The sequence below is a fragment of the Emiliania huxleyi genome (assembly GCF_000372725.1).
Source record: "Emiliania huxleyi CCMP1516 unplaced genomic scaffold EMIHUscaffold_244, whole genome shotgun sequence".
NCBI classification, from domain to species: Eukaryota; Haptophyta; order Isochrysidales; family Noelaerhabdaceae; genus Emiliania; species Emiliania huxleyi.
Window position 1 is genome coordinate 157,637 of NW_005200218.1, and position 9,905 is coordinate 167,541.

The 9,905-nt window shown below is 66.0% G+C and overlaps 3 protein-coding genes across 3 annotated transcripts; 2 read left to right on the forward strand and 1 right to left on the reverse strand.

The window, feature by feature from the left end:
- Positions 1-1,888: 1,888 nt before the first annotated feature.
- EMIHUDRAFT_443479 (hypothetical protein) lies at positions 1,889-3,475 on the forward strand. The gene is made up of 5 exons (XM_005778521.1): positions 1,889-2,260; positions 2,372-2,468; positions 2,539-2,713; positions 2,853-3,349; positions 3,379-3,475. Exons 3-5 carry the CDS (start codon positions 2,675-2,677, stop codon positions 3,380-3,382), a joined length of 540 nt encoding a protein of 179 aa, XP_005778578.1. The 5' UTR covers positions 1,889-2,260; positions 2,372-2,468; positions 2,539-2,674; the 3' UTR covers positions 3,383-3,475.
- Positions 3,476-5,013: 1,538 nt separating this feature from the next.
- Positions 5,014-5,367, forward strand: EMIHUDRAFT_237068 (hypothetical protein; the record flags this gene model as incomplete). Its single annotated transcript, XM_005778522.1, has 1 exon — positions 5,014-5,367. One exon carries the CDS (start codon positions 5,014-5,016, stop codon positions 5,365-5,367), a length of 354 nt encoding a protein of 117 aa, XP_005778579.1.
- A 160-nt stretch (positions 5,368-5,527) lies between these two features.
- Positions 5,528-7,098, reverse strand: EMIHUDRAFT_237069 (hypothetical protein; the record flags this gene model as incomplete). Its single annotated transcript, XM_005778523.1, has 4 exons — positions 5,528-5,680; positions 5,753-6,226; positions 6,673-6,975; positions 7,075-7,098. 4 exons carry the CDS (start codon positions 7,096-7,098, stop codon positions 5,528-5,530), a joined length of 954 nt encoding a protein of 317 aa, XP_005778580.1.
- Between the last annotated feature and the right edge of the window lie 2,807 nt (positions 7,099-9,905).

Genomic DNA, 9,905 nt, shown 5'->3' on the forward strand with positions numbered 1-9,905 from the left:
CGCCTCTCCAAGTCTCCCAATAATAGGTGCCTCGCGCGCCTCCGAGCTGCACCAGTGCTTCGAACCCTCCCCGCATCCTTCTCGAAGCCGGTCCATAGGTCGACCTCGCGCGCCTCACCTTCGCCGCGCTCGTGCTGCGCGACGCCCTCGACGAGCTGCCCCGCCTGCTCGGCCGCATCGGCAAGCACTACAGTATTCAGGCGTCGCAGGCGCTGCTGCGCGTGGCCGGCGATCTCGACGCTCTCGGCTCGCCAACCGCCGTCCATGAGACAAACCCACGACACGCGCACGACATGTCCGAAGCATGCCCCACAGGGTCGCCCATCGCCGTCCTCGCCGGCATCGGCTCGGGGCTGCGCGACTTCGTCCAGGAGCCGGCCCGCTGCCTGCTCGAGCGGCGGGGGAACGAGCTGCATCTCGCCGTCGCGAGGGGCACCTCCTCCCTCCTCCGCAACACGCTCGCTAGCACGGCGCTAGCGACGGCAAAGGTCTCGGGCACCCTCGGCCACGGCCTCGCGGCGCCCGCCCTCTCGACGAGGACAGGCCTGCACCCTCGGACACGTCCATGACACGTCTGTGGCGTCCCACCCAGGCCCTCACTCTCGACGACGACTTCGTGCGGCGGCGGGCGGCGCGGCGGGCGGCGCAGCGGCCGGCCTCTCTGGCCGAGGGGCTCCGCGACGGGGCAAGCAATCTGCGAGCCTCAGTGGAGGACGGCGCCTCTGGCCTGGCGAGCCCAGTCCGCGACCTGCGCGACGGAGGCTCGGTGGGGCGGGCGCTCGTCGGGGCGGCGCAGGGCGTCGTGAGCGCGGCGATCAAGCTTGCGTCCCTAGCCCTAGGCTTAGGCGTGGCCCGAGCCCGAGTCCGAGCCCGAACCCTAGGCGCTCAAGCCGGCGTCCGGCGTCCTCGACATGGTCGAGATGATGTGCTCCACCAGTGCCTCCGCCGCCGTCTCGGGGCCCCCAGTGCATTCGGCCTTCGGGCCGGCCGCGCGCGAAGCCGTCCCCGCGCGCTCGAATCGGACGCCGCGCTGCAGCCGTACGACCAATCGGTCCGGGGCGGGCAGGAGTCGCTCCCGCGGGCGAAGGGGCGCCCTTCTGGCCATGTCAGTGACGCGTCCAGGACACGTCCGTGTAGGAGCTGCTGCAGCGGGTGGAGGCCGGCGCCTACCGCGGCGAGCTGCTCCTCGAGCACGTGGGGTTGGGCCCGCGCACGCTGATATGCACCGACGCTCGCGCGCTGCTCGTGCGCAGCGGCTCCTTGGACCTCTCTTGGCAGGCGCCGTGGCAAGCATTGCGTGGCGTGGAGCTGCAGCCGGCGCGGCACGTGGTGAGGCTGCAGCTGGATACGCGCCAATCTCAGAAGATCGAATGCGGCTCCGCCGGTGCCACCAAGCTCGTGTACGCCACCGTCATGCGGATGCGCGCGCGATATGCTGAGGCGCTCGTCGCGGGCGCGCTGGCCGGCCGCACGCAGGAGCAGCGGCAGCTGCAAGCGGCCACAGCGTGACCTTGAGTCAGTGGTGGTGTGCGCGGCGCTAGTGTGCTAGAAGGTGCGTTTGTACGCACGCTCACAATACAGAATTGGAACAATCAACAAACACACACAGCTCTCAGCTGTTTTCGCGCTGTCGGCTGTCGCCGGTCTCGCCGCGAAGCTAGGGGGAAATACTGAAAAATGGGACCCCCCGGACGGACCTTGCTTTCATACCGAGCGTGAAGAGCTGAGTCTCAGCTTTCAGACCCTGCAAAAATCATTGAAAAATATTAAGATGGTCCAGAATGGTGACCGAAAGACTCCGGCGCCGCAGCGCTCGCGCTTGCTTTCCTCGCAAATGCGACAAGTGAGGCCAGCGAAAGGGAAAAGAATGATGGCGTCCAAAGAAAAACCAGAGTCGAAAACCGCAAATGCTGCCGCTCCTGGTGAGCGCCAGCCCGCGCCGCGTGCAGGGCGTGTCCGGGGCGCCCTCCCCCCGAGTTCCCCCGCAAAATCCGGCCCGCGGTCGCGCGCGCGCCCCGTCCCGCTGCTTTGGAGGAGTCTGCAGCCCCCGGCGCGCCCGCACGGCGATTGCCGCCTCCACTCCAACCTCATCCACTCTCACTCTGACATTCTCTCCAGAGTCCTCGCGTCGAGCCCGTGGCGCCGGAGCGCGAGCCCCAAGCTCGGGACACAGCGGGACATTGACGATCTGCGATGCCTGTGCGTGCAGGTGATCACGCGGAGCACGGCGCCGGCGGTGGCACCCTTCCTGGTGCTCCAGGCGCGCTGCGCCCGCGCGTTTGCGACGCCCGTGTGTGCCCCTGCGCGCGCCCCGCTCGCCGCGCCGCCGCCGGGCCCGTGGGGGTCTCAGGTTTGCGCGTGTGTGCCGCAGATGTCACGACCGAGGAGCTCCAGTAGATCCTCCATAACGTGCAGGCCGAGCTTGAGCGGCGCGCGGCGCTGCAGCGCGGGGCGCCCGAATCGAAGCGGTGCGTGCCCGCCCTCGCCGTGGCCGCGCTCGCCCCGCCTTGGCGAGCTCTTGCCGCGCGCGCGCCGCAGGAACTCGATCTTGTGCGCCTCGGGCAAGGCGTTGCCCAGCGAGGCGGAGGTGCACGCATGGGCGCTGCTCGTGCTGCTACATGGCCGCGGCGCGGACGGCTCGTGGGTCGCCGTCCCGACGCTCGTCGACCAGTGGATGAACGTCGTGCTGCTGCAGTCGAGCCGCTACGAGCAGGCGCCCGCCCTGCTCTCCCACCGCCCCCTGAGCCGCCGCCGCGGCTGCTACACCTCGGCTATATCTCGGCTGTATCTCGGCTATATCTCGGCTCTATCTCGGCCTTGCTGCCTGAGCCGTGTGTGCGTGTTGTGCGCAGTTGCGCGAGCGATGGCAGCCTCCGACCGACGATCCGCAGTGGCGTAACTTGGCTCTCGCCAAGGGCCTCGTCCCGTCCTTGCTCAGTCAAGCCGCCGCTCGGGCGGCGGAGCCGCTCGCCCACACCACGCGCACGCTGGTGCAGCTCGAGGTCATCGACCACGACGTCGGGCAGACCGCGCTCTCGAACTATCTGAAGAACTGCCTCGCCAAGTCCAAGGGCATCTCGGGCCCGTCGTACAACCCGGCCAACGGCTCCCACACGCTACACCGGCACATCGCCGCGGCGGTGCCCGTCGCCTCGCTCCTGAAGGTGCTCTCGGCGCTGCACCGCACGCGGGAGGAGCCCGAGGCGGCGCCTTCGTACACCGAGCTGCAGGCGAGCGCCGACGCGTCGGCGGCCGCCGCGCGGCGACATAGGGTGATGCGGCACGGCGGTAGATGGCCGAGGATGCAGACGGACCGTGGTATGTGTGTTGTGTATATGCTCATATCCGCGTTACCACAAAACGGAGGGGATAGGATATATGATCCGCTTGAGCAGCAGGCACACACGACACACACGCCAAGCGCGTGAAGTTGTCGCTCGGGTTGCCTGAACTAGATGACATTCCCATATTCATTACTAGCGGCTAGTTTGTCACATCACGTGGATCGATGACCCGGAATATGCCGCAAGACACGGCGCTTTCAAAAAAGCCAATCCGATCTTGGACGCATCCCTCGACGCGAAGAGCCATGCAGTCACCAGAATTGCTTGGACCTCTCCTGCAAGTAGAACGAAACATTCTTGGAGCTTCCCCAGCCGCTTGTGGCCGCATCTTATCCGTGGCGACGCGCTGTGCCACCGAGCCGTACTCGGCCGCGCCGCCGCGTCGAGGCACGGGTCCCCAACCAAGCAGCGACGCCGAAGCGTCGACCGATAGAGCGCCACGCCCAGCAGTATGGGCGTCGACCGCTCTCTCGAGCGGCCGCGTGGCAGTGCGTGGCGCGGGCGTCACAGGCGGCAAGCGTGGAGCCGCTGGAAGAGCCGGTGCGAGCCGTGGACGGCAGCCGCTCCCCACGTCGCCGAGAGAGGCTGCGGGGGAGAGGGTTCAGGAGGCCACAGGAGGCGCCGGGAGGCTCGGGAGGCGCTAAAAAGTGGCCCGGGCGCCTCGTGCTACCCGTCTGGTGGGGCCAGGTGGGCTCAGGAATTAATCCAGGATTTTAAGGTGATCCACTACACCTGACCGAGAATTGGATGGCGAGATCGCGGCGAGATCGACCAGTCGCGGCCCAGGTCGGCGCCATGCACTGGCGGGCTGCACAGCGCGCTAGATTACGCGGAGGACGTGCGCTTACCACCGGGTGGGATTACCAGGCTCGCCTGGGCTCGCTGAGGGTCGATCGCGGCGCGACCCGTTTTCGGCTGTTTTCCTCGCGAATCTGGGGTGCGCGCCGGGAGCTGCAGCGCCAGCGTTTCGCGGACCTGTGCAGCCTCCGGGCACTGGGAACTTCTCCCAGGCTCGGGCAATGCGGACATGTGCCAGCGGGGGCGCGGAGGTGGTTTACATGCGGATGCGGCACGATCTTCGAGCCGAACCGACGATACAGGAGGCTCCAGAGGCGCCGTAATCGACAGTTGGCCGTCACCCAACTCCTCGCCCGCCGTGACTGTGGGTGTCTCCTGATTGCCCACGCTCGTGGCGGAGCTCGGGGTACCACTTTGGGCCACGGGACAAGCCCTGGGGAGTCACTGTAGCTCGCGCGGGGCTGAGAAGCGCCCATTCCCGCGAAAAATCGAGATTTGGCGAGATATAGGGGGCGGTTCTCATTATTTTCGGTGGCCCCAAAGCTACCCAATCACTCGCCCACCTCCCCCGAGCAGTCTAGTCCAAAAAAAACCGCGCCCCGATCAAGTTACGTTTTCAGTGTTTGCCCCTAGCGAAGCGCGATGCGCGAGCCGTTTCAGGCCCATGCTCTCTCACACCCGCGCCATATCCTCGTATCGCTCCGCAGGGACGACACGATCCACGTACAGTACTCATCAGAAACGCACATTGTTGCGCGCAGCGCCAGTACTTCCCCTACGCTGCCAGCACGCGCGGCCGTCAAACCCACCGACACCTGTACGTCAAGCCCCTACTAACCTTGCCAAGCTGGCAAGTCGGCCCGCAGTGCCCATGAAGGGCGGGGGTACTGCGAGGCAAAGCTGCGACATCTGGCGAGTGCTGCCGCCTCTCCTGGGGACAGGATTGGCGGAGCTGCCATCTGCTGGCAACGGCACCGGCGCAACAGAGATGGGCGTGCTCATCTGGGAGGCCATGAGCGACTCGCGGGTCTGGTACGGGTACAGTTCGAGCATTCGAAAGAAGTCCGCGCTCTGGATGAAGAAGTCGCCGGTCCGCGGCGGCGGACACGGCGACTCCGGAGACGCCGACGTCGGGCCGGGCTTCATTGTCGCGGGTTTCGTCTTCAACTTCAACAAAGCGGCCCGGGTTTGTCGTTTCAGCATCAACAGCGGCGACTCGTCTTGAGCACTTGAGCGCTGGATAGGGTCGATTCCGGTGTGGCTGTGGGTCGTGCGTCTCTACTACGCGCCAACTGGCGTGCTCTACAAAGTACAATAAAAATTCGCACGCCCGCATGCTCAACCAACACAGAGAGGGCCTCAGAATAACAACCCGGCCCTCGCTTTCACCACGGGTGCTCGTCGAGCGCCACCCACACCTCGCTCCGCCGCGCGTTGAGGCTGTTGAGCGCGTCAAACTGCGCCAGCCGGAACTCCTCCGCTTCGCTGCCGCCCGGCGCGAGCCCGTCGCGGCGCAGCGCCTGCCGCAGCAGCCGCACCTGCGGGAAAGCTCCGAGAGGGTTCGCGCGCGGGGTTGCGGCGCGGCGCGGCGGCCGCACCTGCTCGCGCACGATCGGCTCGGTGGTCGGGTCGGAGAAGGAGCGCACGCCGACCACGCACGAGGGGACCGACTCGAGCGACGCCTCCCCCTGTATCCGCGACTCGGGCGCGGGCGGCGCCGCGTCTCCCAGCACGGGCACACCCATCGGCCAGCGCATCACCTGACGAGGCCCCAGACAGGGGTGAGCCGGGACGCGCCGAGCGCACGGCGCCCGTCGGGCCGGGCGCGTCGCCTTTGCGGCGGAGAGCGTCGTCGACTCGCGAAACTCGTCCCATTCGCCCGTCGGGATGCTCATCAGCGACGGCACGAGCGGCTTCAGCTCGGCGCCCGCCTCGTTGGCGCCGTTGGTGTACGCGCCGAGCACGCCCAGCCCGTCCACCCGCCGCTCGTACTCGACCTTCGCGCAGTCGAAGAGCGGGTACCGCCGCACCTCGTAGTCGCCCGCCCGGCGGAGCAGCGCGAACGGCAGCTCTCGCTCGCTCGCCTGCGGAAGGGGTCCGAGAAGGCTCCGGAGAAGCGTCCTCTCGAGGGCGGTGGGGCAGCGCTCGCTCGCTCGCCTGCTGCGCGTTGGCGCCGCCGGGCGCCTGCGAGAGAGCAGAGAGCGGATGCGGTGGGGCGAAGGGTAGGGGCTGGGGGGGGGGGAGAGGGCGGAGGAGGCGAGGGCGGGCGCGCGCCAGCTGGCTCAGCAGGTCTCCGAAGCCCGCCAGCTTGCTCTTGGGCGCATAGCCACCGCCCGGCTGCAGGTTGACGCTGTCCCAAAAGTCTTGCTGCGCGGAGACGCGCGACTGACGCGGCGGCGAGGGAGGCGGCGGCGTCGGGCGGGTGGCGGAGTGGCGGGCAGCAGCGAGGAGAGAGGGAGGGAGAGAGGGGCGGCAGAGAGAGGCAGGCGGCAGAGGCGGTCGCCTCGCCGTCGAGCGTGTACTGAGACACGCCGGTGAACTGAGCGAGCGGCTTCCAGGGCAGCAGCTTGAACCGAAACTGCAGCGTCCACCGCGTCGTGAGCGCGCGCTCCCCGTCCTCGGTGCAGCTGTGCATCACCAGGCCGCAGTCGGAGAAGAGCAGCTTCCCGACGGCCGAGCCGCCGGAGAGCATGTCGACGTTGGCCTTGAACTTGTCCGCGCCGGTGAAGGAGATCATTGGGTCGTCGAACGTCACCTGCGGGTCGTAGAGCTCCATCTCCATCGGGTTGAAGAACGACGAGTACTCGCGCTTCAGGCCGGCGACGAGCGCGGCCTTCCGGTCGGAGAGAGAGGCGGCCTTGCTGTCCGCGACGGCGGCCGCGACCCCGCCGCGCGGAGGCGGCGGCAGCGCGCAGCCCAGCGTGAGGGCGACGCAAGCCGGGGACGGGAGCAGCATACACACGTTCAAAATCGGTGCGTGCACGGCGAAGCGGCGGCGGTGAAAGTGCCCAGAAAAGTTTGCACTTTTGCTGCCAGGATGTGGAGGTCTTCACCCGCAGCTTATACCAAAGGCAGGTGGGCCGACTGATCGCGCCATCAACACACAAGGGCGTCAATCTCGTAATGACATACATCCACGAGGGCTACGGCCACCTCCGCATGGGGAGGCGTATACTCCACTCACTGTGTGATTTCTTGCACCTCCCTACCGACACTCCAGACTACTGGAGGATTGCGCTAACCACCTTTGGAACGATCACGGGAATAGTGCCACACGATGGGGACGAAGCCGCGCAGAAGGAGCACACCCCCGAGGTGACGTACAATGAAGCGAGACGCGGCATAAAGCGAACGGTGCGCGTCGGAGGGCGGTGGTCGATCGGCCGCGTACTAATGGAGCCGCTCTTCTACAACCCACACCTGGCAGGATGGTGGGGAGCGGCGGCGATCGACGAGCCAGGATGGGAAAGGCAGGATAGGGAGAGACGGGCCAAACCTAAGCTATGCCGATGGAGCAACGAGAGAGAGGGAGACGCACGAGAGGTGTACAATCGATCCAAGCGTTTCGCAAACGTGGGGGTGACACATGTCGCTCACATACTCGGCAGTGACGGCCTGCCTATGGACTGGTCGGCCTTCAGACGCTCCTGCCGACCCTCGACAGCGCCCTGCGATCGACCGGAGTAGAACGCGCTCCTCGATAGCCTGCCCGAAGCGTGGCGAGCAACCCTCCGAGACGCCGTTCACGGGCGACAACAACCAATCGACTTGGGAGAATGCATTCGATCCACCACTCTACCTCAACATGCATGGATGCTGGTGGACGACCCGACACTTAATAAGCGGTGGGTTACACGCGTGGAGGGCGAGTCGCCACTCTACGAGTGGATGGAAAGCGGCGTACTCAGACAGGTCGCACAGGATGAACAGGGAACCCCGAATGTGGAGGAAGTGCGGGGACGGGGAGACGGCGGATGGTCGGAGGTCGAGGTATGGGAGGACGGCGGGCAATCGGCGGCAAGTGTTCGTAAGGAGGAGTGGGGGGTGGACTCGGCCCGAGCCCGAGCGGAGAAGGGGGCGCCGCGCAAACTAAAACGATTGGTGTGCGGCGGATCGGTCGTGTGCGCAAATCTCCTCCGACGCGACGCCACAGCCAGGGACGGCTGGGAAGTGGCTGCAAACCCGGCTAGGTATGCGGTGCAATACGGCAAGACCACCCGCTCGAGAGCAGCGATCCCGATTCACAAACTCGCAGTCAAACACCTCGCCTCACTTCGCCTCTCGAGGATATACCGGCCGATGCGCACGCTCGATGCATCCCGCCCGGCAAGCAATGAAGACACTACCACACGCTTCTATGACCTACTCAAGCATACGGCCCGGGAGGGAGGGGAGATCGACGAGGACGAAAATAGAGAGTGGACCATCGAGCGTATTATTGCGCGACGACCAAGTCAGCAAATGTTAGGGAACTTTGAATACAAGGTGCGCTTTGAGAACGCTGGCCCGGGGGATGACCGGTGGCTCACAGAGGGAGAGGTCACAGGCCCACTTCTCGATCATTTCAACGCCGCAGTCGACTCGATGGAAATTGACGGCCCCCTCGGCCTCGCGCTCCGCGCCCGGCCGGATGGTGCCCACCTCGATGATGTCGAGGAGGTACTTGTGTTGCTTCGCCGCGGTCCGCAGGTTGCGGAACCACTCGTTGAACTCCCGCTCGGAGCTCTGTTTGTAGGCCGGAATCACCAGCTTGTCCGTCGACGACATGTTGTCGTAATGTCCCGGGGATCGTTGCCCCGCCTGTTGAAGACCGACGACCGCGCAGCCGTCTAGTCGACGGCCACACACACACACATAGTGTCCTTACCACCCCTGGACTGCATCTGCGCAGTTTCGTACCGCTGCGGCGCGGTTTTGCAAAAACCGTTCTGCAGCGGCGCGGTTTTGCCCTTCACCCGCAGCCTGGATTGATAGTCATTGTGGGTGTGGGGGCCGCGGGCCAGGACTTTTGTTTGAACAAAGTTTTGACAGTACATTTCTGTCGGGCCTTGGAACAGCTTGTGAGTGGTCACTGAAGACCTTCACACGAACTCCTTGCGCGGGAGCGGCTTGGTGAAGAAGTCGGCGAAGTTCTTGAGGCTCTCGACGTACTCGACCTTGACCTCCCCGGACTCGACGAGCTCGCGAATCTTGAGCTCCTTGCGCAGGATGTGCTTCGTCTTGTCGTGCATGACCGGGTCCTCGGCGACGCGCAGCGCGGCCGTGTTGTCGATCTTGATGATGGTCGGGCCCTTGGGCTTGTAGCCGAGCGACGCGAGGAGCGAGCGCAGGTGGACCGCCTCGCAAGCCGCCAGCGTGCCGGCAGAGATCTCGGCCTCGAATGTCGAGAGGGAGATGTGACCCTGCTTCTTGGAGAAGTACGAGATGATCGCGGTGCCGATCTTGAAGGCGCAGCCGGAGGTGCTCTGGCGGGTGCACCAGTTCGCGTCGGAGCAGCCGAAGAGCTTGGGGTCGGCGACGCGCTCGTAGTGGAGGCCGAGGTCCTGCGTGCCGATGAGGTAGATGAGGCAGCGCTCGGCGGCGGCCTCGATGTTCGCGTCGGGCCAAGCCATGCAGCGCGCCAGCTGCGAGACGGTGTACTGGATGTCGGGGCGCGCGTTGGTGGCGAACATGAGGCTGCCGATGAGGCACTGGCAGCGCTGGAGGAGCTGCGGGTCGGGCGCGGTCTTCTTCTCGGCTGCGCTGATGACGATGACGGGGAGG

Excerpts from the sequence above, each read along its gene's own strand:
- EMIHUDRAFT_443479 (XM_005778521.1), top strand. The coding sequence starts at position 2,675 with ATGAACGTCGTGCTGCTGCAGTCGAGCCGCTACGAGCAG. Across the intron at positions 2,714-2,852 it reads AGTCGAGCCGCTACGAGCAG|TTGCGCGAGCGATGGCAGCC; the intron begins GCGCCCGCCCTG and ends TGTTGTGCGCAG.